We start from the raw sequence: 27,352 nt of genomic DNA, 5'->3' as shown, positions 1-27,352 counted from the left end.
ATGATTAAGAGGAAATGGGCAAACTGAATGTCCATTACAAAACATTCCCAATCAAAGTTTGGTGAGATGAGTTTCTCTTGGCTCTTAGAACTCTGACATTGCTGTTATATGGTCTCATGGAGGCCCTCTCTAAGGAGCACTTGTGAGCAATCCTGGTCCTCTCATTTCGGAGAGGAGTTTGGGGAGCTGATCCGTTCACTGGCTCCTCTTTCTGCTATGGTCATCAGTTCTGCCCTCTATAGAGCCATATTCAGTCCACCACTGCTTCCCCGGATGTCAATAACATTAATTCAGTAAAAAGCAATGAAGAAAGGAACTCATCATTATTTCAGATGATGGTGTCATTGTATGAATTGGTGAGATAGCAATGCGTTTCCTTTTCTTGCCACTTCTATCCATGTACTTTCTTTAAAATATAGAGTCCTGGTGTGTTATTCAATAAGAAATAGAAAATGTTTTATGTCTTTTTTCTTGGTTTAGGTGGTGCCAACACAATAAGTACAGCGTCCTGGAGAGATGGACAAAGACTAGCAAAGAAAATACTGGGTCCAGTGCCTAAAATAGAGCAGCCAAACACTCAGATGTTGTCTAGTGACAGGAATGAAAAAGATAAATCTATTAAAACTGGTAAGTTAAATATATATATTTGGGAGAGGGGGGTTGTGTGTGCATGTGTGAGCGTTTTCATGCCAATGAAAAGCAGCTGTTCACTTTATGTCTCATATACTGAACAAAATAGAACTTAATTCTGAACAATTATTCTTTTTTGCACACAGTTCTTTAAATAAATTTTTAAAATAAAAATTGGTACCTTCACTTTAAAGGCTGAATGAATACCGTACAGCAAGGGCCCTACCCCAGGCCATGGCCCAATACTGGACTGCAGCTGTTGAAAACTGGGCTGTGCAAGGGTTGCATGAGTGCATGAAGCTGCATTTGCACAAGCAACAGACACAGTGTGAAATTATCCCCAATCCCTGGAGCTGCAAAGGTTGGGGTCTGCTGCTGTATAACACGGAATTATTAATGTATTCCTTTTTTAAAAAGAGACAAAATAATAATAGGTGGAAATAAAATCTAAGATTCACCATGCTTGACTATCCAACAATATTTCATGAAATATTTTGCTACTGGTAAAGGAATCTTCAAGGAAAAAAATAATAAGAATTGTTATCACTTTGGGAGGAAGGCAGTGTGATTTTGAAGTATTAATTTAAATTACTCCATTGCTGACCATACCCAGTTTTGCAAAATTGCAGTTATGTAATAGGCTATATTCTAGAGCAGGAGTGTCAAACTCAAGGCCTCGGGGCTACATCCGGCCCACAAAGTGCTTAGATCTGGCCCATGGGGATGCCCTGGAAACAGTGAAGGAGTGGCATGCGGTGCCTCTGCAGCCTTCCCAAGCTCTTTTTTTTTTGCAGGAGTGTTGCAGGGGGCTGTTGCAGCTGAAATGGAGCCTGCAAGAGCCATGTACAGCTCTCCCGAGCTCCGTTTTTGCTGGCAGAGGGTTGCAGGAGGCCATCACAGCCGAAAACACGAGCTCGGGAGCCCATTTTCACTGGCAGAGTGCTTCGGCCACCACAGGCACTCCCGACATGAGTGATGTTGAGCTGACCACGCCCACCCTGGCCATATTCAACCTGGCCCCCAAGGTCAAACACAACCCTGATGCGCCCCTCAATGAAATCGAGTCTGACATTCCTATTCTAGAGCCTATATACAGTCTGATTATGCTGTAAATCAGGGGTGTCAAACTCATGGCCCACAGGCCAGATGCGTCACACGCTGGCCACGTCCACCCCCATTTTAGCAAAGGGGGAAAAGTTGTGATACATCATGTGATGACAACATGACGCCACAAGTTTGACACCCATGCTGTAAATAATTTCATTAACTAATTAATTAATTAGATTTGTATTGCTGCCTATTCACCATGATGACTCAAGGTGGCTTTATACAGCAAATTCTCATGGGTGATCCAGTTGAAAATCGGAGAACGTGAAAATTATAGCCCTAACTAATTCTTTCATGACTAGTTTCAAAGTTGTATGTATTCTTTTTCTGGTAATGGTTAAAAAATATTACATTGCGTTTGCATATTATTTTATTGCCCAACATTATTTCCAACCTTTTAAAAGTAATTTTTCTTTCTATATCAAATAATGTAATTTCTGGGTATAGTGTTCAAATTCCATAAAATAAGATAGATTAAAAAATGATGCCCATCAAATAATGTCCCCAAATACTGGATATTAAAATGAATATGCTACTTTGAATCTTAGTTCCTTGGTAATGCTAAATTCTGATCTTCCCCCCTCTGCTTCCCTCCAATATCTTCAGCTCAAATAACAGAAGCTGACGGCAATATGCCTGTGGCTGTAAAACCCCTCACAACATGTCCTGAGCGTTCATTGAGCAAAATAAGAGGAAAGAATAACCTGAAGAAAAAAGATGCTGCTCCTCACAATGAGGGACTGGGAGATGATCATGTAAATAAGGATTTCTTGCCAGTAGAAATCCGTGGGATTCTTGATGATCTGCAACTGGATTCTGTAGCTCAGGATTCAGAGATGAGGAATGAAATATGTCACAATCAGGAATCAGAACCACCCCCATTTTCTAGAAGTCACAGTCCAGGCAAAAGAAAATCAGACAAAGTTCCCACCAGTGAAGACACTCAGTTTATCTTAAAGAAGCGCCACTATGATGCAGATGAAGTGCGCCAGTATATTGTGAGACAGCAGGAGGAAAGGAAGAAGAGACAAAGTGAAGAAAAGAAAGCACAAAAGGAGGCAACACAGCAAAAAAATAAAAGACTCCAGGAACTTTACAAGAAACAAAAAGAAGCCGTTGCCAATAAAACAAAGACAACATCAACATCTGAAACGGTCACTAAACAATTACAAGAAACTTATTCTAAATTGTTCATGGAACAAACATTGCTGGAGAATCCAGCACTCTCTGTTCAAGAAGTTCAGGTAGGTTGATAAGAGTTGGGATAGTTTCTGTGTTTTTTCCATGTTACTTTTTAAAACATTGCATACAATAAGCAGCAATAGTTTCTATTTGTTCATTTGTTGCATTTACAACATGCCATTTCCTTGAGCTTACCACCTCAAGAATATTAACACTTGGATATTTTTTCTGAGATGTAAAGGTGAGATATTTCACGTTAGCTAGGGTTTAGACTTTATCCCCTTAATACGATTAAAGTTGTTGAGGTAATTCAACTAAAAGAGACTAGTCAGAGTGGTCTATTAAATCCCATGGTTGCCTAAAGACAATCAGAAACACAGTAAGAATAGCATTAATAAGATGTGTAAGAATTGCCAACACTCTTGCAGTCCGCAAAGGTAGTACAATGTACAATTTTTAGCATAGTGTAAGATGTGAATAATAGCCACATTATTAAGACATTTTCTAAAACCCAGACAGAGACAAAGTAGACATCAGCATCTGGCCCTTTGTTAACCCTAGTTGCTCCTGCTCCTTCTACACTAAGGAAAGACCTGAAGATTCATTCTGGATATGTTTAGCTGAACATATTTAGGAAACCATCATGTCTGTGGAAACTTGATTATACAGCTATAACACTCATGGGGTATAAGCCTTGGCTATTTATCTGAGTCGTTGTATAGCTGTTACTTTATTTAATTAGTGTTGAAAAGATCCATATTCAAATCCTTAATTAGTCATGAAAGTCATGGGAAAGTATAAGTATTGATTCAATTTGTACTTAATTTTATTTAAAAAAATGTCAATTTTTCTTCCCAGTCCAAACCAGGATATCAACCATCTGGAGAATCTGATAAAGAGAACAAGGCTCAGGAGCGTCCTGTTAGTGCATCATCCAGTAGTGATATGTCTCTCTCTGAGCCGCCTCATCCTCTTGTAAGGTAAAGTATGCATTCAGGGCTTAGAAAGTAGAACACACTGAATACCAGAGATAATGGTTTTATATATGATTTAGCTATACAGCTTTTATAGCAGCTGAGAATATTGAAATATTTTTCCAAATCTTGAAAATATATTTACTAAATTCAATGCTCATAAAATTCTTAAATATGTCATGAAAAGCAAGATGCCACTTCATAGGTAATTAGAAGTGAAATAGAATTCTTTTTGTATATTCAAAGCTATGTCTGTACCAAGATTCTTCAGGAATGCAAATGAAAAGTGCAAGATTATATTGTATGAAGAATTCAGATTCACTTTAAAATATTCAAATTTGGAGCCAGTAATATGTTTAATGATTATCTGCTCGACTGTTGTTAAACTGTCGACTGTTAAATTCATGTATGGACTGTTAGCAGTCTTGATGGTAGATGGAGTGTTTAGTTGAGTGGGTAGGGTGAAGAGAAAAACAAAGAACCCGGTAATCCACAAGTCTATTTGAGAATCTTTACAGTTTAGATAAGTGAAAAATAGAGTGTCAATAAAAACCAAATCCAGTTTTAAAAAATCAAGGAACTTCCTTGCCAAAAGAACAATTAATCAACAAACCACATAAATTTCATTGCCCTCTTCCCTGAAGTCAATCATCCAAAATACTTATATCCTTGGTCACCATAAGTTTATCAATTCTTAGTACAGGGGATTATTTTATAATTAAATGTTTAAACTTTATTGCTGTAAACTGATGACAATTCAATGGATTATTTACAGAGATAATACACTGGAGCCTTTAAGAATTCATCCAGAGAAGCTAAGTTCAATAGCACAGTTTCCTAGCTCAAAATCTGTTTTGAATGGAGCTTTTTTCTCTCAGCTTTTATCTTTGGATAACATGGGTATCTTGCAAAAGGATTTTGAATCTGTAACATCAAGCAGAAGGAACCATAACACAGCTATGGGATCCATGTCTTCAACTCCTCAGCCATTTATGTCATCTACTGTACAACCCACCATTAATCATTATAAACATAAATTGGACCGTATTGAAGCCCTAAAGGCAACTGCAGCCTCTCTTTCAAACAGAATTGAAAGCGAAGCCAAAAAATTAGCTGGGGCTGGCATTAACTATGAAGCAGCATGGCATACTGAACATGACTTGTTGGATCAAGGCGATACCTGCTGGGCAAAAGCCAGCAGCCCTCCTGTGAGAGAAGATGATGTCTTTTCAGCCAGGCTTCAGAAAATGTTGGCAACCTGCAATTCGCATACAACTTTTGATGATAACCCTCCTGGAATGGAAAATCTTAATGAGTTTAAAAAGCTCCCAGAGTCTATTAGTCCTCATACAGGTGCTGTTGGTCTTCCAGGCAATAATATACCTGAAGAAATATTAGGAAATCTGTCTCAAAAGCAAACATGCTCTGCTGGGCCTGAAAACAAACCTGCAGTTCCGAATGATAGTGCGGATTCCATAAGTGAAGGTCTACTCAGCGATGGTCTTCTCTCTGAGGAAGAAGGTGAAAAGCCTTATAATCCATCTTTGAAGATTGCTGAGGCATTAAACGAAAAAGAGTTCTGTGTTGCAGATAAAACTGGTTTTGAAGCCATAAAAGAATTTCAGAAGGAGGCAGAAAATTATTTACCTATTTTCACACAGATTAGGAATGGTCCAAAACCGTGGGAAGAACTTGTCAAGGGAAGTCCACATAGTGTGATCAACATCTTTACAAAATCTTATCAGTTGTATGGGAAAGGTAAGCAAATACAAACCTTTTGATATCTCTGATATTTTGTTAGGTAAACAATTGAATGAATATTTCTTGAAATCCTGTGTTCTATATGTATGTCTACTTTTGCTGGTATCTGCTTATAGGTATAAGATTTTAAATTTGTTTTGGAAATGTTGGCTGCTATACTTTTTTGCAATGAAGTCAATCTTTTGTTAAAAAGTTCCACCTCTTTGCATTGCTAGGGAAAGAATATATTTTCTTAGTTCTATGTATAGCTATTTAGAATTTTCCGAGTTGTTTTGTATAATTGGTCTTTGAGTCAGGATCATTTTACCCATTTGCATACTCTGTGTTAAACCTTTGTTGAAATATAAATTCTTCTGAAATATTGATTGTATTTCATTTTCACTTTCCTCCTTCTGCCAGGATCTGAAGAACATGCAGGACAGGGATCATCAACACATCGACCTTTACTTCCTGCCATGAGCTCTCCAGATAGTATTGCTTCCTATGAGGATGATTTCATCTCATCAGTGGACATAAAGTCTACACCTGAGCACAGGTAGATATTTTTCAAATGGGTGATGAAGCTATAAAATAAGAGGTGAAAAATTATTTTAATTGAATAATATGTGGTTATATATATAATTGTATAATTGTATAATAATTGTATAATTATAATAATGTCTTAATAGTCTTAGTCTAGTTTTCTTTAATGATACAAATTGCTATCTGAAAATTCTGAATTCTCAGCTTTAAAATTTTAGTATTCCAACATTTTTGTTAGAATTTGTGATGACCAGGGGCATGGCACAAACACAACACAGTTACATAAGCAAGAAAAGTCCCTTTAGTACCTCCAATTTTGCTCCCAATGTCCAGGTTACCTTTGGCTGGAGAATAAACTCTCCCAAGAATAGTGGAGGAAATTCAGTCCGAAAACAAAGTACATACAAACTGTAAATAAAAATCCACACAAACGGGCTGCAGTAATTAATTTGACAGGGCAGGAGAAGGAATTGCAGACTTGAAAGGTCAGCAAAACACACACAGTTGAGAAGATGCCAGGAACCCAGATAAGCCTCTGACAATACCAGATAATTCACCATTTGCTGGCTGTGCGCAACTCCTCTTTTTAAACACTGTGTTCCCAACTGCAGCTACTGAAGGGAATCAGAGCCCTTTCCTCCCCCATAAGCCACGCAACTCACATTGCTCCCTTCTCCATTCCTCCCTGCGTGCCCTAGGATGAAGAGAGGGTGGGCCTGAGTCTTCCTCCAAATTCCCTCTGCCTTGCTCTACCTCTCCCCTGCTCTGCCTAGCCGGGCTGTGCCCTTCCCCAGTTTCTTCCACAACCAACAGAGCCACACTCCCACTCCCTGTCAGCTGCTCGGCTTCCCCCTCCAAATCAGATTCCGACAGGGCCATGACAGAATGTTATAAATTAGGACTGCTAACTTCTATTACAGGTAGACCTCTACTTACAACCGGTTTGTTAACAACCATTTCACAATAATGACTGCCCTGGAATGGATGCTTTACAGCTCATAAAGCACTTCTGGCTATCGTAAAACCTTGTGCTACCCGCACTCTTGGGTCACAAGATCATATTTGGGACACTTGGCAGTAAGTTTCCAATGTCTGGCAGTCATGTGACCACCACTTCCAGTCTTGTCTGCCAGCTTCCCCAGAAAACTAGGGGAGAAGCAGGTAGGGGAGTTTTCAAGTGGAGGGGACGTAGGTTTTGAGATCAGTTCTCCTAGTGCACCAAGGGATTTCTCCTCCTCTCTGTGCAGGGAGAAGAAATCTTTCTGCACACTGAAGGAATGGACCTCAAATCCAATGGGAATGGTAGTGAACACAGCGAATGTCTATGGAGATTCTCAGTAATCCAAGTCATAGCTGTCTCAAAGTTGGGTTTTTTTTGGCTCAGAGGCAACTGGATTGTGTTTTCCCCCCCTTGAGGAAGAAGAAGAAAATATTTCACTTCTAATCCAAGAAGCTTCATCAGTTGTGATGGTGGGCAGATGGAAGGATACAGTGGTGGAATTCAATTTTTTTTACTACTGGTTCTGTGGGCGTGGCTTGGTGGTCATGTGGCTGGGTGGGCGTGGCCAACTCAATGTCACTCACATCAAGGGGTGCCTCACCTGGCCCCTCCCCTCCCAGCCATTCCTTGTCACCCAGCCCCAACTTATCTATAGTTCTGTAAAAATGTTGTTCACCTTTTTTGACTTTATTATCTGCATACTATTGATGTACTTTCATGGACCACTGAAAGGAGGAAATGGCTCACATGCTTTACTCAAGAGTGTGATAGGCAACAGGCTTTTAAGGGGCTGCCACAAAGAAAGGGAGGGGAATGTATTTTCCAAAGCATCAGGAGGCAAACAAGAAGCAATGGATGGAAACTGAACAAAGAGAGAAGCAACCTAAAACTAAGGAGAAGCTTTCTGACAGTAAGAACAATTAACCAGTGGACCTGCTTGTCCCCAGAAGTTCTGGGTGATCAATCACTGGAGATTTTTAAAAGACTGGACAGCCATTTCTCTGAAATGGTATAGGGTTCCCCCAAAAGTCCCTTCTAAGTATTATTCTGACACCTTTCCCAGGACCTCTACTCAGAGTTTGGCATCCTCAGTTTTCCTGCCTGAGCAGGGGGTTGGACTAGAAGACCTCCAAGGTCCCTTTCAACTCTTGTTAAACACATGTGTATTTTATGCTCTGGACTATTGACATTGAATGCATGTAAACCCTGAAAAATATGTGGTAGCCCTGGGCAAAAGAAAGGCAGTAGAATCATTCTAGGTGTAGGGACAGCGTAAAATATTAACACATGATAAATAATGGAACAATTAAAAATAATAGCACAAGAGTTTTCTCTGTCTCTCTCTCCCTTCCTATTTTTTTCTTTCTTTCTCTTTCTTTGTCTCTTTCTGTCTTTCTCTCCCTTCCTTTCTTTCTCTCTCTCTCACACACACACCACACTCTCTCTCTCCCCATTTTCTTTCTTTCTTTCTTTCTTTTTTCTTTCTTTCTTTCTTTCTTTCTTTCTTTCTTTCTTTCTTTCTTTCTTTCTTTCTTTCTTTCTTTCTTTCTTTCTTTCTTTCTTTCTTTCTTTCTTTCTTTCTTTCTTTCTTTCTTCTCTCTCTCCTCCCTCTCTCTCTCTCTCTCTCTCTCTCTCTCTCTCCACTCACACACACACACACACACACACACACACACACACACCTGTCGGCCTTCATTCCCTCTCACTCCAGGCACTTTACTCACAAGGGGAAGTGAATCCAGCATTAGAGAAGTTCTGCAGGTAAACGGACTTGCATTTGAAGCTCCTGCAAACTTCCCCATGGCTGGGTTCCCCCCCTCCCCCATCGTTCTTTCCCTCTCGCTCCAGGCACTTTACCCACAAGGGGAAGTGATACTTCTACTGTCCATGAAGAATCCAGCCTTGGAACAGTTTTGTAGGTTAGTGGACCGCTGCTCCGCCCACAGTCATGTGTTTTCAAGTGGCTGCTTGAAAATGCATGGCTAGGGCGGGGAAGCAGTCCTCCTTTAAACTGGGGCAGTGAGCATCGGGTGGGCGGGGCAAGCGAGTGAGCGGAAACTGGGCAACCGGGTTGGGGGCGTGGCCAGCTAGATATTGCTACCGGTTCGGTGACCCACGCCAAATTCTTGCTACCGGTTCGCCCGAGTAGATGCGAACCGGCTGAATAGCACCTCTGAAAGGATAGGTAGTGAACACAGCAGTCTCATGATTGTTCTTGCCAATGGGGTGAGGAGAGGGCCCAGACTTTCTGAAAATGGTGAGCAGCCTGTGCCATCTCCCTGCCGTATCATGTCCTGGAAGTCACAGTCCTCTCCCTGATGCTCTGCTTAACAACCCATGTCATCACTTAATGACCACAACTGAGAAATCTGAAATTGCAATCATTGAGCAAAGTGGTTATATTTAATAACCATTTCACTCAATGACCAAGATTCCAGGCCCAATTGTGGTGGTAAGTGGAGGCCTATTTGTGTACAATTTATATAAATATGGCATTATGAAATTCCAGTATAAAAACCTTTTTAAATATACCGAAGCATAAGAACTCACACTTACAACAATAAAAAACTAGTGCATGCTTTCTACCAATTAAAGCATGCAGTACTTTTTATCTTGAACAGTTTCTGAAACAGTATAATATTCCTAATTTTTATATTTTAAAAGCAGTTAAAATATTTGGCATGATATTGCAAGGGATTTTAAATATTAATTTATAAAGGCCTGGAAACCACAAGATAATGAATGGCAGATCAGCAGAAAGCATTTTTTTCTGAAGTGTGCAAACAGCATCTGCTGGAACTCAGGGCACAGTATCCTCCCCTCAGCACGACTGAGGGGAGGATACTGCATCAAATTCAAGATCACATCTTGACTGGCTGCAACCTGTGGGCATATACCAGTCCATTATCTGATTTTTTAAATATAAACAATGTTGTGCCTCAATGATTATATGGCCTAGACATTTTATTTAAACATGGATCTTTTTAACATTTGTATTTTATTGTGTTTTACTAATCTAGGTGAAATATTAATATATATTGCTAGTCCATGTACAATATGCCATACGCTACATAAATAAATCCAGTTTACTGATTTGAAAAGCAACCTCTAGGTTTCAGACCTCTCAATATTCTTTGTTTTTTATCATATTGGGTTTGCCTTTCAACAAAGGAATGATCATGTTCAGAGAACATAAAGCTGCTGTGAAAAACTGATCATCTGACCTGACACTTACTGTAATAAATATGGAGAGACAGAAGCAGGACTATGAGGCTATGGTTAAGAAGATATTGTAAGGAGAGGCTTTTATAAACACAAAGCAACAGGCTAGAATGAAGAAATGATGGACTATGATTGCTATTCCAGCATAGCTAAACTAGGAGACGGGGATTCAAAAGCAACTTGCATCCTGCTGGCGTTTTGTAAGATGTCAGGAAAAAGAAGCACAAAATAGTTATTTTTGAAACATGGGTTTTAAATTTTATTGTAAAATTCTAATGTATACAATTAATACTTTTAATACATTTTTATTGCAAAGTTCAATAGATATATGTTGAATTTAACAGATGGAAGTAACTGGTACATTTATTTCTTATTAAACTCTAACCCCAATTAAAACATTAGTTTTATTCATGGTGAAGATTACATAAATTAACATACCATTTTAGGAGGTTACAGTATCAAAGAGTTTGAAAATTCCTGTATAACGGGACCAATTAGCCATAATTATGTTTATTCACAAAACTAGATGGATTTCATTGTGATATGATTGATAGAGATAAAAAATATTGACAATGTGTAATTTCATGCTTGTATTGGCAGTGCCACAAGTAGTACCAGCCTGAAAGGAGAGCTTACCAGTAAAAAATTGCCTTATGATCACCAAACTATGGAATTAACCCATCATTCCTCAGGACCACTATCTTCAGGTTCTTCTCGTACATCCGCATCTTCTAAAAGAAGAGGAAGAAAAGAAAGTAAGAGCTTTTCAACTGCTTGTTTATTACAAAGATAAGTTTGCTGCCCAGTTCACCAGTTCATCACAATATACATGCATCAAAAATACTTTCAGGCCAGTACCAATTACAAAGATTAATTTAAGTAAAATAGTAAGAAACCCTTAATTAGGTAATTTTATTATTTGGTTAAGAATCCTACCACATTTTATCTCAGAATAAAATTTTATCTCAAAATAAAATTGAGAGGTGATGGTGATTACTAAAATCGTCATAAGCAATCAGAGGTTGGGTAAAATATATTGTTAAATTTTACTTTTTTGTTTGTTGTTGCATGAAGAGTTTTACTATGACTTGAACCATAATCTGGTACAAATACAGGTAGGCCCTCAGCATAGGACAATTTGTTCCGCAATCTTTCAAAGTTATCATGATGCTGAACAAAGAGTCATATGATCCATGCCCAAAGCTATGGCTGTTGTAGCAGCCACATGATCAAAACGCAGGCACGTGACAGCTCACTTGTACTTAACAACTGCAAGGGTGTGGCAATTCCTCCCACTCACCTCTCTCCACCCACTTGGCCTTTTTTGCCTCCCTGCTACCCTGCACTTTACAGCCCCAACTGACCTTTTCTGCCATCTTCTTGCTTATGCTTCTAATGAAATATGTCTGGTCTAGTTTCCAGGCCATATGAGTCTGGCTTTGTAGCTGCAAAAAAAAAGGGGGGGAAGCATAGAACAGCCCCTCTTTGAGGCAGAGTGCATCAAAGCATTCCTTTGTGCCACCTTCCTGCACCTGATGTGGCTTTGTGATGCAAAAAAAAAAAAAAAGCAAGCCAGCCCATACGGCCCAGGAGCATGGTGCAAAAGGATATTTTGGTATGCTCTGGCTCCTTCAGGCTGCTTTGTGCTTTTTTCCCTATTGCACAAATCAGCCTCATATGGTGCAACAGCTAGGCTGGGCACACCTCACCCTCAGCAAGAGCAAGAAGATGGCAGCAGAGCACAAGGCAGCAAGGGTCTTGGCGTGCAGGGTAGCAAGAGCAACTGGGTCTGTTAAGGTTGCAGCTTCCTAGGGCATGGCAAGAAGCCCCAGAGCCACATAGTCCTGGGGCTGTTGGGCACTCCTCAAACGGGTGCAGGAGTGCCAAAACTGCAAAGATTGGGGAAAGTAGATGGGAGGAGTCCCTTACCTTACTGAGGCTCAGGGTTGGGGGGGATCAAGCTCAGAATAGCTTGAATTTGGGTGGATTTTTGGCTAATGACTGGTAGAATTTGCTTAATGATGGCCACAGGGATTACTGGGATTGTGGCCACTAAGCAATGTGATTTCAAATTGGCTTGCTTTACAATTACATTGCTTAGCAACTAAAATTTCAGTCTCAATTGCGGTCGTAAGTCAAAGACTACCTGTAAATACAGATAGTGGCATTATTTCTTTCAGACTTCCTCTTTCTTGCCAAATATTGTTGTTTCTCCCTAGCAATTATTCAAATCTAATCTCTTCGTCTCTCTGCTTAGTTTTTATTCTTGCATGGCATAAAATAGGTTAAATGTAGAATGATTAGTTCAAAATAGTCAAGGAAATTTTATGAATGGGATTTAATGGGAGAATGGCATAACTCTCAGATACTGATATGTACTGCACCACCTTAGTTCTGGTTTAAAATCTTATGATGTTTAATCTAAAAACATTCACTGAGTTTATCAGTTGGTGGGGGAATTCTTATTTTTTGTATTTATTTTTAAACATGGTTTTCTAAAATATGTTACAGAGACAGAATCATTAAATGGATTTCCAAATGACTCTCTCTGGGAAAAAAGCAAAGCATCCTTAGGATCAGACTATGGTTTGGAACAAGCAAAACACTTACTATCTAGTAACGCAGTGTCTAACAGAGAACAAGAAGTGAACCCAGATTCTGACAGTACTGCAGAGGAACTATCTGGTCACTCATTAAGGAGGTAAAATCCTATTGCCAACTCTGATTTTAAACTCTATAGCATAGTTTATAATTCAGGTAAAATATTGTAGTAGTACAACAGCATATTACTGTTATATTGGTATGTTTTATTTATATATAAAGTAGGAACCAGTGTTCTTGGAACATAACACATAATTTACATTTCCTTTCCTTTTGTCAGTTTTCAAAATGGTCACATAAGTTTAATGTGGATTAAGGGGCCGTGCTCTGAGTGTATAATTCTGCATTTACTTGGTTGATTGATCAGTATTTACTCCCTTCTAATTAAAAACACTTTTGCAGTGTACAACATCCATCAATACAAATGATAAAACATCCACTGTAGATATCATAAAATAATATAAGAAACCTAACATAACCAATCCTTCAAAGATAATGTCAGCTCACACATCAAAGACTTTATGAAAATGATTCATTTTTAATAACTTACAAAAATACAAGAGGATTTTCAAAGTTTTTATTCTTTTTAGTATAAAAACATGTTGATTGTAGAGCTGGAAACAACAGTCAAATGTATTTGAAATATGTTTTCTCATTATGTCCCAGTGTATGAAAATATATCCTACTGATGAAAAGGCACAAATTAAGTTTGTTTTTAATATCACTAGTTCTTCTTTAAATAGAAAATACTTTTAAGCTATAATTTTAAACTGCTGCTTTATGTTTTTGAGGGTAAATAGTTTTTCTAAATAATTTTTGTTTGTTTAGTCTCCCAGATAAAGTTAGATCACCAAGAACAATAAGCTCTCCTCAGTCTCCAAACATACAGAAAAAAATGGATCCTGTAGGAAATACAGCAGAAAAACTTAGATCTTTAAATTCTTCTAGAAACGTAGCTTCTGGATCTAAGCTAAATCCTGACTTCTCTGACTTAAGTATTGGAAACAACAGGACTGGAGCCAATATTCTGAATGGTGAGCTGGCAAAGAATGGAAAAATTATGCTATATTTGATATATTTTGTGGTGATTTGAGCATATACATGTCGTTGTTTCCTAAGTTGTGTACTGATTTTACAGGTTCCATGCGCTTCTCACCTGCTGGTCTCCAGCATCGTATGTCTGCAGAACTTAACTACCTAAGCACTATTGAAGAGTCAGTACACCAACTCTCTGATATAGAACGTGTGCGAGGGATATCACTTGCACAACAGGAAAGTGTTTCTCTGGCTCTAATATTAAAGGTAAGATTAGTGAATCTGAAATCCCTTAAAATATTTAGTATGTATTTTCAGTTTTTTATCTCTTGGGAACTTCAGTTCTCAGACTTTTCACTCTATGTAAGAAAAGTTTCTATTAATAACTGTAAAAGTAACCATTATTATTTTTTCCTTCTATTGGTTTTGGCCCTCACTCTAAAGTATCTCTGTAGAGGATTAGAAGAGTTACAGTAGGGCTGGGAGAGTATCCAAGGTAGACATTCTGTAAAGCAACAAAAATTCTGTGATCTTTATTCCAGTAATTGTGTATTTTTGAAATCTAATTTTCCTTTTAAAAAAGGTTATAGTTACAATTTTCAGTCATGCCTGGCATTCTAATTTAAAAGATATGTTAATTATATTTTCTGTTTTATCCTTGAGGACCAGGGATTGTTGTATACTGTGATTTTTGTATTTTAATACTTGTACAACCATCCAGAGTTACTATTGTGAGATGGGCAGCTATATAAATCCAATTAATTACATAGATTATTCATTATGAAATTGGTACTAAAATGTATTAAAGTAGGAGCAGATGCTGAAATATTAAAGCAAATTATTTTATAATTATTTCATTGTATTTTATAATTATAATTAAATATCTGATATATTTCAGCTACTAAATTAAAACCATTTAGAATTAAGTTAATGAGCCATTACTGTTTTTAAATAATGGAAAATTGTACAACCCTTTTGCATAATTCTATAAAAAGGAAGAATGTAAGTGAATAAATAATAAGTAAATTTTCACCTGTAGTCCCAGCAGCAGAGACATGAGAGGGACTTGGCTCTTCTAACGCTCAAGGCAGAGCAAGAAATGTTGGAAAATCAAAGGAATCTGGAAGAGGCAAAACAAAAAGCAGCTCAGGTAATGAAGCATTTTAAACAGCTTGAAAAAACAAAACAAAAATAGAAACCTTTTCCACAGAGAAATGGCTGGTGATAGCAATGGATGGTAGTTCAAAATGATAGGCAGTATATTGATATATTGAAACATTGTGTTAGTGATGTGAGACATTAGTGATTAGCAAAAGCATTTCTTCACAAAGTGGTGTATTTTGCCAGTATTTCTCTAAATTATTAGAACTTCCCTTGTTCAAGAATCAGGGTTGCAGCATGATGGTTTTATTTGTTTTTGAACCACTTACAGCTTAGAACCAACATACTTAAAGAACATTCATATACTTCATTTATAGAACTGTGATTTAAAATTACATTTCCTATCAGTAACATGAAATAAGTTTTGTTATTAAGGAAAGAATCCCTCCCCTAAGTCAATTAGGATGAATTTCATGTTCATGTTAAGGTCAAAGCACAGCTACACTTTTAATAAAAGTAAATAGATTTCAAAACCAAACTTGTATCACCATGTATAGGCCCATGCAGAATCATTACATCAGTTGGCACAATCACATCAGGAGGCAGCTGAGACTCTACATGACACCACATCTAAGATTGCAACTCATCAGCTGGAGACAGCCCTGTTGACTGCAGATACTGCTCGTCAGATACGTGAAGTGAGTTATTTTCTGTTGCTTCTTAGCGCATAAGAAGTTCATTGATACATTTGAAAAATGTATTTTGGAGACTTCCGGTTTGTCGGCTTCGCGAGCGGCAGGGATTCGCGAAGCTGCGCGATCCTGCTGCGCTAGCCGCTTTTGGGGCTCCGATCCGGACGGGTGCGGAGCTAGGCCACCTGCAGGGGCAGCTGAAGGTAGGGGATCCGGAGAAGGGTTTGGGGGTGTTGCAGACCCTCCCGGCCGGCAGAACCCCCTTTTCCCAGGACGGTGCAGCGGCGGTCCGTAATGGCAGCCACAAAGAAGCTGGCAGCCGGGTATGAATGCGCAGGAGGAAGTGGAGAAAGTTTTTGAAAGGAGAAAGTTTTTCTTGGTTCCTAGGACTCTAAGACATATTTAACAAAATTCCTGAAAAGTATGACTTTCTGAATGATACCTTCTAGAAGAGGAAAAAGCGGCAGTTTGATGGTGCTGAAAGGAAAGCTTACCCTCTTTTCCTACGGAATAAATAAGTGAATATTAAGAAACCTATTTTTTTAGGTGAAAACTGGCTTTAAGCGATGAGTGGGAAGAGAGAGGACTAAAAAAAAAATATTTGTATGCTAAGATTGTTGGAGGAGATGCCTTAAGGATTTGAAGACTAAAATATATTGCAATAAGACTTTAAGAAACAGATTTGGACTTTTTGTCTCTGATTGATACTACCCCAGAAGGAGAAAGTGAGAACTCTGCCTTGGTTTGGACTGATTGATAACTTTGGGACTGTTTTATTTTTTCTTTGGAATATTCTGGTTGTTGTAAGAAGAAAGAAGGGGAAAAGAAAAGAAAATATTTATAATGGCTCCTTCTATTGAGGAACTGAGAAAAGATTATGAACAAGCAAAAAAAAATGGTAAAGCTGGTTTGAAAGAAGCCTTCCTTTTTTAGAAATGGCGCTATTAACTATCAACAGATATTACAACAGATGAAAACAGCAGAAGAAGAAGAAGGAAAGGAAGCCATTTTTAATAAATCTCACAAATCGACCAAGAAAGAAGTAAGAGGGAAAGGAAGAGAAATTAAGGACTTAAGATTTAAAAAAACACTTAAGAAAGGGAAAAATAAGGTGCAAAATCAATATAATGATAGTAACCAAAAGGGAAAAGGAACTCGACAGAGAAGGGAAGCCAGTAAGGCAGAGGCTAGAAGAAGGGGGTAGAAAGGTTTGTTGGGAGAAGAAAGGAAGGGAAAAGGTGGAGAAAAGCTACAAAGTTTTAAAATTAAATGGAAAAAGGAATCTTTTTAGGGATAAAGGATAAAGTATAATTTCTTTAAAAGATTTTGCAAGGTACATAAGATGATATTGTAGTATTGTATTAGAAATAGAAAACTTAAATGGTTTAAGAGTTGATAAGAGATTAAAATGGTGAAATGTTTAATAATGATTGGTGTTAGAATTTAATAATATGAGGGGAGGTTCAGAATATTGAGTTTTAATTAAAGAGTTTAATAAGATTATGGCATTGATGTTATTATAAAATTTCTATTATAGTATTTGTTTTTAATATTCAGATCTATTGTTTAACTATGTATTTAATTATTCTGGATGTACTATTTAGATAGAATGTACCAAGCAAAATCGGATTGGGTATTGGGTGCTATTTTAAAGGTTTATTTGATTAATTTGGGGGGGGGGGGGGGGGGGGGGGGGGGGGGGGGGGGGGGGAGGGGGGGGGAGGAAAAGAAGGGGGGGAGGGGGGAGGGGGGGGGGGGGGGGAGGGGGGGGGGGGGAAATATTTTTAATGAAGGTACTTCAATAAGGAAAACGTGTCAAAGCATCTGTAAATAGTAGATTTCCCTGATAATTCCATTGATTTGTTTATTATAGGTCTGTAGGAAAATGTCAGTCATAGAAAGTTGCCACTTCACTATGTAATTTTGTTTTCATAAATTTGCCTCAGGTGTGTAGGGAAGGGATAACTACAGATGAAGCATTGTCAATATGTAGATGGTGCTAAAGTACAGTTTGATTTATAGGAGCATACTTGCCTCCCCCCTCCTCCCTCCAAATGCTGGTTTTGAAAGAAAAAGCCTTTTAGTTTTTCCAACCAAGTTAGATCTGTTTCACAGCGCTCTGGCATAAAACTTCCTTCTCCTATCAAGTACCTCACCTGTTGTGAGAAAATAGTAGCACAGAACGATGCGCTTAGAGCTTTGCTAATTTAGGAATCCTCCTCCCTTGTTTTTCTATACTTGCTAGAAAGAGGAACAATAAAAGCTTATTCTTGTACAGATATACTGTGTTGGAAATTACCAGGGGTAGGATTCAATTTTTTTAACAACCGGTTCTGTGGGTGCGGCTTAGTTGGTGGGCGTGGCTTGCTGGTCATGTGACTGGGTGGGTGTGGCCATCTCGACGTCACTCACATGAAGGGGTGCTTCTCCTCGCCTGGCCTCTCATGAAGTGGGGATGCTGCAATGGTTGTAAGTGTGAAAAATGGTCATAAGTCACTTTTTTCAGTGAAATTGTAACTTTGAATGGTCACCAGTTTCAGACCAAAACTCAAAAATAGTATGTAAACTCACGTTTGAATGTCAATCTTTCTAGCTAGCCAAGAAGCCTTGCTGAATGTCACTCATCTTGGTTCCTTGTCATTAAAAGCTTTTTTCTGGCAGCTCTGCTTCATTATTCAATTATTTCTTCAAAGTGCTAACTCCAATGGGAGTATTTCCTCCCAACAGCAGTGTAAAAAGGTTAAAACAACCTTTCCCCTTTAAGAAAGTACCAGCAAAGGAAAAAAACCTCCTTCTGAGACATTAAGTCTAGGCATACTGCCAAGAATGTAACAAGGGTGAAAAAAACCAAAAGGAGATTTATTCCAACAACCGGTTCTCCTAACTGCTTAGAAAGTTAACAACCGGTTCTAGCGAATAGGTGAAAACCTATAGAATCCCACCCCTGGAAATTACCATTTATTTAACTTTAATATATTGCATTTGTATTCAGTTATTTCTCAGGCAACTGTAAATGTTGCTGTGATTTTTAAAACAATTCAAACTCTCCTGTTTCCTTTAATAGAAAAGCAGATTCAATCAGCACACCATCAAGTAGGGAGGAGACAAATGACTCAAAGCATCATAGTTTGCATGCATTTGATAGCTATTCAGAATCATCAAGATCAAAGGCACATGATCAGAGGTGAGACACAAGATTTATAATCACTATATATCAAGTATAAATTCAACCAAGAAGGTTTGGTTTAATTCAGGAAATGATGGCTAGGTTGAGGTTTTCTTTCTCTCAAATAGTATTATCAGTCACCTATATCTCTTTTTGTGAATCCAAACTAGCTCAAAGTATTCTTAAGCCAATTGTTATATTTATAAATAATAACCCTAACAATTCATTAAATTTATGGGGCTGTCAAATCAAAAGAGTTTGAGGCAGTATACAGAGTTTAAAAATAATATGTAAATAGAAATACTAGCTAATTGGGGGAATATGTTTCTGAAAAATAGTATGCAGAAATTTTTGAGGACCTTTTTCCTGGGACCCGCCAAATAAAATTCCGTAGCAGTTGGGCTTCTGCGCCAGATCTTATGGGATAGGCAGATGTAATTGTGAAGAGGTTTCCTCTCAGATAACTTGGTCCCATGCCATGAAGGGCTTTAAAGGTAAAAAGCAGTACCTTGAATTGGAGCCAGAAACAAACTGGTAACCAATGCAGCTTGTGGAGCACAGATGTAATGTGTTCCACTCTAGGGGCATGCACACAACTGCCCATGCTGTTGCATTCTTCATTAGTTGAATTTTCCAGATAGTTTTCAAGGACAACATCCCCATATAGAATACATTGCAGAAACCCAAAGGAGAGGTGACTAGCACATGAGGGACTATGAACAGAGCAATTGCATGAAGCTGTGTAAATTCATTCCGTGCATTACATCAGTATTAATTCAGGACTCCTATATGCCTTTTTATAATGCAGTAGTAGCAGCAGTCGGCAGGAAAGTCCATCTTCTAAGGAAACCAAGAAACTTTCTCATCGTGAAAAGCCAAGCAGTTCCATTGAGGAGGAAGCTCCCACAGCAATCAATGATTCACTGCAGAATATCAGTATCCCATCTATTCATGACGAGAGAGGTTAGTTTTCAGATCAATATTTAACCAAAGCAATGCTCATTCAATTTTTGCTTCATAGTTGTGTTCTTTCCACTGCTATGTCAATGATTTTGCTCAAGGGTCTTCAAACTTTGCAAGCTTAAGACTTGTGGACTTCAACTCCCAGAATTCCAGAGCTAACATGACTGGGGGAAGAATTATGGGAGTTGAAGTCCATACGTCTTAAAGCTGTCAAGTTTGAAGACCCCTGGTTTTGCTGATGAGTTACATGGTAATAATATAAAAATAATTCCCTACCCATTTCCTACCCATCACCATCCTGATTTCTTTGTATGTTTGTTTTTGAGTAACCATCTGTTGGACTCTGCAGAACTTGCAGTCTGACAGTATCATTTCCAAACTGTCCCTGGCTTGCTGTTGCTTTCATCCTCCTTATTCTTAGCACTACTGGCTGAATAACTGTCCCCCTTCTTGTGCTAGTTATCATTTTTAAGAAAAAAGAAAGGTAAATTTAATCTCTACAAGCATACATGCATGTGTGAATGCTGTGAAACAAATGTTCAGAATTCGTTTGGTTGCTTTCTCTGGTATTTCCAAGAAATGGGATTCTTGGAAATGAGGTGGGGGTGGGAAAGATGTATATTACAACCAGTGTACTTAGTTTTCAGTAGATTCCAGTAAGAGCTATTATTGAGGAATAGTAAAGTTATTTTCTTACCCCAAGGCATACAAGCTGAAAAAGGGCAAAGTTAATTCATAGCCTGATTTTTTTTTCCTGCCTTCCTTTCTAAGAAGAAAAAGTATTTTGGAAAGAGGTTTCCTAACTTTGAATGTTCTGACACCTTTTGGCAGGACATTTATTTATATATTTATGTACTAGAATTGAATGCACCCTTTAGGAGAAAATGATTCAGCACAATGTCTTTTTAAGAAACTATAGTTTTTTTCTGATTGGTTCAGCTGCTTTGAAAGTTGTTCAATATCTTCAAAGGCTTCTGTAGATACAAGCAAGATAAATGGTAGTAGCCGCTAGAGAGCCAAGAAACATTGCAGCAGCTTTAATGGTTTGAAAAGAGTTACTATGGGTTGGGGTTATGGTTGGGTTACAACCACTTGTTCAGTGATCATTCATAGTTATGAGGATGCTGAAGAAGAGGGACTTAGAATTGATCCTTGGAGTTCCAGCCTTTGCAATGTGCTCACAACCATGTTGTTGCAATCCGGGTTCTTGGGTGGGTGGCTTGCGATTACAATGTTGCTGCAAAGTGTGATCAATATGCAAAGTCAGTGGGAAAGCCAGCAGAAAGTTTTCTTTTTTAAAAAACTAGTTTTATTCATAGCAGAAAGTTTTCAAGTTGCTCCTAAAAGTTGTTGCCCCCACTTTTTTCTAAAGTGCCCCACTACAGAGTACGAGAGCCCCTGCTGTCCTACCTGCCCATACTCAGTAGTGCCCATTTATAGTCCAATAACACCAATAGCACCCACCCACAGCACCCCGCACCTTCTAACAGCTCTCATCTCCTCAGCTTGCTTGCCTAGGACATCTGCGGTCCTCTCTTAACAACCTAGGTGATCTCTGGGTTACAAGAAGCAGGTCTGCTGGGTTTGTTGTTGCTAAGCAATGAGGTTAGGTGATATCACGCTTTACAACCCACATCGCTTGCGAATGGAGCATCTCATTCCAGTTAAGTTTGTACTTCAAGGGCTTCCTTGAATCTTCCCAAAACATGTCTCTCAAAGAGTTTACACAGCTCTATTACGTAATAGTTCATAGTCTGTGTATATGTTTATTGTTTTCTTAATAAGGTCAGGAATTTTGATAGTTAGGCACATCTATATTTCTGTCCATTCAGTCAGTATTTACTCATTCTATTTTTGCAACATAATCTTATTTTGTAGCATTTTTTGTTCTGTAATGAATTCCTTATTTTTTCCCCTTATATTGTATCTGTTCAGATTCCACTTCTGTTGCCACAGAATATTCCCTAAAATTTGATGAGTCTATGACAGAAGATGAGATTGAAGAACAATCATTCCGGTCTTTGTTGCCTTCTGAGAGCCACCGTCGGATCAATCTGAAGAAACGAAATCACCAAATTTATTCTGATGAGGAGGCTTCTCCTGGAAAGCCTGCCCTGTCACCTATTAAGGCAAGATTTCAATAGGCTGGAGCTATTCATTTTTTGGAATCTTAAAATTTTTAATAGGCCTGTTTTCCATTTGCCAATTGTTTGTGTGGGAATTTATTAATGCGTGTTTTAGTTGTTTTAGCTGTTTTAAATTTGTTACAAATTATATAGTATAAACCTCCAAGTTCCCTTCCAACTGTGTTATTCTATTCTTCCCATAAGTCTTTTCATGGAGAATAAATATAATGATCTTGAATGCAGAGGGAATAGTTCAATAAATAATAGGCATAATTAATGAAGATTGTTTTAAAAAATGAGTATCTATCAGTGAGGTGGATTTATATAGAGATTTCTGGAAGTTTGATCTATGAATGGCTGCCAATAGTAATAGCTGTATTAAAACCTAATTTAGATGCATCATTTTGCCAAATATAATTTGCTGAATTAATAATTTTAGTAAGACATTTTATAAAGACAGAATTACAGGAGACCAGTTTCTGCTCATTGCCTTCCCAGAAAGCCTGTATCAGATTTTATTGTAAATATGCAACACATATGAATTAATAGTGGGATTCTTCCCAGGTGCACTGGGAAAGATAATAGATACTGGAATGAATACCTGTGCACCTAGAAAATCATGTTTCCCTGTCCTCTTCCACCTCAACTGCAACTTTGTTAATGTTCTTGTCTGTTATTCTGTTGCTGCTTGTCTCAAGTTACTGATTTTCATAGTCTCACATATAAATTTATTAAATGAATAAATGAACATACCTTATACATAAAATATTCATTTATCTGCACTGTAGAAAACAGTATTTCTTTATAACAACAGTGGAAATCTGGTAACGATTAGTATAAAAGTACATCAACAGTTTGGAACCTCAACAGTTTGCCCCAGTAAAGAGATTGTGAATTATAGGAAAAACATTTTTTATTTAATTTTTTTATCAGGAGCTGAACCTGCCATTTTCAGCAGGGCAAGACAGTTTTTCTAAATTTACAATGGAAATGGTACGGCAGTACATGAGAGAAGAAGAAATGAGAGCTGCCCACCAATCTTCGCTGCTCCGATTACGTGAAAAGGCACTTAAAGAGAAGACTAAGGCTGAACTAGCTTGGCTAGAACACCAGAAACGGTAAAGCTGGAAACCCCACAATGTATAACATAGCCAAGAGTTTTGCCCATTCTAAGGATTTTAGGCTTTTTTGATTTATATTAAATTCTTATTACAAATGTTTCATGAATGCCATGAAAGAGGTAGCAAGCAAAGGAGAGTTCTTTGTAATTTTAATATGATCATGATGTCTTTAATTTTGTTTGGTTTGTACTCCTACCCATCCCCATCTTTGTATTTATGACTTTATACATTACATCATAATGAGGTTATTTTCTCAAATGAAATCTTTTTTAAAAAGATCATTCAAATGCACTTTTGCTTCTTCAATTACTTATACTTTTCCTATAATATATGAAGCAAACATAATGTTAAAAAGTTACGATATTTATGTAATTACTTACCAAGCACATCTAACCAAAATATTTTTACAATCCCCAAGTCATGTCACAACTTTTGAGCACCCCTAATGTTTAGAAATTGAAAGTATTTGGCATGCCCTAAAAATAGTATCATATATTTAATTATCTCACCCACTTCACATCTGTTTTTTAAACAAATGTTGAATAGCTTCCAAATTTCCTTATGCATTTGCTGACATGGAGATAAAACTCCTGTGTTTTATCAATAGCGTAAAACTATAACGAAAAGCAAAAGGCCAAAAAAAATTAGGGCAAATAATTCAATACAGAAATGGAAGAAATTTTTTTGCTACTTATTTTTAGACATTTACGAGATAAAGGAGAAGATGATAAAATGCCACCTATCCGGAAAAAACAACGTGGCCTGCTTCTTAAACTTCAGCAAGAGAAGGTAAACACTACTTTTACGTTTAATGCTTTGAACCAGCAGTCGCCAACCAGTGGGGGCCGCGAGAAAATTCTGGTGGGCCACAGAGAAATCTTACCCCCAGAGCATCCCCCGAAAACAATTAATCTAGGCTGTGCAGAAACACAAGGCTGTGCCGCCCACATAGCCCGCAGGAATCCTCCCCGCCCACTCACTCCTTACCCAGCAAACTTGCCTGCTAAAATTTTCCTTTTTCCGACCATCATCTGTTCTGCTGTGCCGGGAAATATAGATTAGCTAGGAAGCAGGAAGTGGTTGGATTTCTTGCTTTCTAGCTAGTCTTTAGATCTTTGGCTCTGCTTTTAAGTACAGCCGAACTTCCCTTAGGACTGAAGGTTTGCTTGCAAGCAAATTCAGTGCAGACTCACGGCAAGCAAATTTGAGAGACTGAGCTAGCCGATGGCAGATAGATAGATCACTGAATGATTCTGTGAGCAACTCAGTCTGCCTGCGTTGCCTGATTTTGGGTAAAAGTTGCTCTTTTTTTAAATAAAAAAATCAATATTTACATGCATTGTGTGTTGTGAGTTAATTTTTTGAGTTTGCTTGCTAGCAAATTTTATGAGTTTGCTTGCAAGTAAATTTTATGTGACAGACTGATCTAGCCAATGGCAGATAGATCTCTGAATGAATCTGTGATTCTGTAAGCAACTCAATCTGCCTGCCTGCTTTGCCTGATTTTGGGTAAAAGTTGCTCTTTTTTATAAAAAATTCAATATTTATATAAATATTTATAATATTTACATACAAGCCATGCCCAGCCAGTCAGATGACCACCAAACCACACCCACAAATTAGGCCATGCCCACAGAACCAGTTAGTGGTCCCTGGGATCTAAAATTATGAGTTTGGTGGTCCCTGAGGTCCAAAAGGTTGGCAACCCCTGCTTTGAACTGCCTCATAGGTGGGAGTACCTGGACAGTCTTGCTATTCTCAGAAGGTAAATGGGACTGGCCATTGTTAGAACTTGGACAGAGGATCTCCCAAGAATTCCAGAGATGTAGACTAGATTGGATAGGAAACAAATCCCCTCAAAGCACTTTTTTCCACCTTGTCAAGAAATTAGAATAGATGCTCTCACCAAGAGCTGGAGTTCACATGATTGTATTTTTACTTTGAGGTAGTTCTGACTCAGTTAATTCTTAAACAGGTTGTTAATTGGGTATGCAAATATTCTGAAAGTCATAATATTTAAAGTCATAATTAGTGCAACTATCAGTACAAATAACGGGTTTATTAAGATTTACAATAGATTTATTGGGGGGGTGTTGACCTAATGTTGATCCAAAATACTACCTTATCTTGTGTTTTATTTAGTGTATCGACATATATAACAATGATTGCCAAGAGGCTGGTTCTGGGATACTTGGAGTAACTTGTAATAGTTTGTACTAATGTCATATGTATTTATTTAAATAAATATTAATGTCAGTAGACCTTAATTAATAATTTGAATTGACATTTATGTGAATACATAACATATTTTCTCTTAATTAAATTTACTATGTAGGATGATATACAGTACTGGCTGTAGGGCATTTATTATAAAATAAATAGTGAGAAAATGTCAATTTTGATCCATAAAGTGCCAATTTTGATAGATTAATTCAGCACGTATTATTCTAAAAGTGAAGGCTATGTACTGTGGCAACCCAAAATTAAATTATTATATGAACTGTAAATTATTATATGAACAACCATATGAAATCACAGCTGCCCATTCTTTAGCTAAGTATTGATCTTCATGTTCACTGAATTCTTCCCAAGAACCTAGGATATCATAATATATCAAAGTACAGTATGTGCAGATTCAGCTAGTGTGGCCTTTTGTAACTGTAGTTGGAAATGTTGTCAATATACCTCCAAGATTTTTTGCTTTGGCACCCACCATCAGGGCTGTTTTTTTCCATAATCTTTCAACTTCGGTTTTTGGATTTGGATGTTTTATGATCTTCTCCAGTTCTTTGTCTTCTGTTCCCCCTAGTATTGCCACATCAGTTGTCCATATTTTATTCTTTTCAACCACAGTTAAATTTATGTGTTATGTGCCTTTGGACTTTATTCATTTATATTTGGAAATCCCACAATATTTTAACCTACTCATTTTTTACTACTATTTTCAGCTATATATTCCAATCAGTTTTTCATTTTTACAGATGTTCCAGTGAATCATTTTGGTGACTGTGTTATGTCATTGTTTATAATTAGTTTATGTGATCTTCTTACACATAAATTGAGTATATGATCTACATTTTTAACAGAATAACAAGGTTGGAAGGGACTTTAGAGTTCTTCTAGCCCTGCTTGGGAAGGAAGTCCTATACCATTACAGACAATTATTTTCTGCCTCTTTGCACAATTTGCACTTTGAATCATTTGATCATTTTTCAGTTCTACCTTTGATTGCATTAGCTTGCTCTTGAGCAGCCAAAATCGAGAGTTCAGTTCTGTTTTTTTAATGTTCCAGTTATAAGCCTTTGCCAGGTTTTATCTTTATCTACTTTGCCCTCAAGTCTTTGTAGAAATTAAGCATGTAATTAAGCATTAAGCTTTTCCTTGCCAGCATTCAGAATGTATATAATTGCATTATTTCAACAGTCACATTTTGTTTCTGTAAGTTTTTTACTTGCATCAATCCTTGTTCTGGGCTGTGTTTTACTTAATCAGCCAATGCAAGCTTTTTTTTCTTTGACAGTATATTTGACTTGAAATGAACCTCTGCCTCCACTTCTACAAGGCAGATATAATCTATCAATATCACTAGAGGAATGTCATGCATAGTGAATAGTCACATGGTTTTTTTTTTCTCAATCCAAACTCTCCAGATGAGCTTATATCCAGTTAATAACTCCAACAGTTATTAATGTGCAGATATTGATGGCTTTGATGGTGTTTCAACTGTTTAATTGTGTCTGGCAATTTTCTCACTCTTTGGACGTATTCTTTACTAATTGCATTTTTAACTTACCCATACTTCAAGTTATCCAACTATAAAATGCCCAGATACTTGTAGGCTGCTTATATTTCTATTATGTTTAGTTTCATAATCAGCCTGATGTTTAGATTGGCTTTGGCATTTTGATTCACTTGCTGAGTCCTTTCCAAGGACCCTGGGTTAGAGAGATTTTGTTCTTTGATGGTGTTAAAAGTATGGTCGCAAGATATAAGCTTTTTGCAATTGACTGATGGTGATGTTATCAATGCTGATGGTGTTCAAATTGTGCTCCAGATGTCCCGGGATTGCACCCAAGGCACCTATTGCTACTATCTTTGCTTTCCATTGCCACAGTTCTTCTACTTCTATTTTCAGGTGTTTATACTTTG

At 37.7% G+C, this 27,352-nt stretch overlaps 1 protein-coding gene across 1 annotated transcript in view; it reads left to right on the top strand.

The window, feature by feature from the left end:
• CEP350 (centrosomal protein 350) overlaps positions 1-27,352 on the top strand; it is an 86,200-nt gene that overhangs the window by 27,960 nt on the left and 30,888 nt on the right. Inside the window, exons 9-25 of the mRNA XM_087960004.1 lie at positions 481-627; positions 2,344-2,981; positions 3,778-3,899; positions 4,669-5,651; positions 6,054-6,189; positions 10,999-11,153; positions 12,910-13,099; positions 13,828-14,033; positions 14,138-14,301; positions 15,074-15,184; positions 15,693-15,833; positions 17,701-17,714; positions 18,892-19,011; positions 19,802-19,956; positions 21,892-22,085; positions 23,016-23,200; positions 23,905-23,992. Coding sequence (XP_087816130.1) covers positions 481-627; positions 2,344-2,981; positions 3,778-3,899; positions 4,669-5,651; positions 6,054-6,189; positions 10,999-11,153; positions 12,910-13,099; positions 13,828-14,033; positions 14,138-14,301; positions 15,074-15,184; positions 15,693-15,833; positions 17,701-17,714; positions 18,892-19,011; positions 19,802-19,956; positions 21,892-22,085; positions 23,016-23,200; positions 23,905-23,992 — 3,749 coding nt within the window. The remainder of the gene's footprint in view (positions 1-480; positions 628-2,343; positions 2,982-3,777; positions 3,900-4,668; positions 5,652-6,053; positions 6,190-10,998; positions 11,154-12,909; positions 13,100-13,827; positions 14,034-14,137; positions 14,302-15,073; positions 15,185-15,692; positions 15,834-17,700; positions 17,715-18,891; positions 19,012-19,801; positions 19,957-21,891; positions 22,086-23,015; positions 23,201-23,904; positions 23,993-27,352) is intronic.

The sequence above is a fragment of the Notechis scutatus genome, chromosome 3 (assembly GCF_049901735.1).
Source record: "Notechis scutatus isolate UNSWTSFEM ecotype Mainland chromosome 3, rNotScu1.2, whole genome shotgun sequence".
Classification (NCBI taxonomy): Eukaryota; Metazoa; Chordata; class Lepidosauria; order Squamata; family Elapidae; genus Notechis; species Notechis scutatus.
This window is presented reverse-complemented; position numbering and strand designations above follow the sequence as displayed.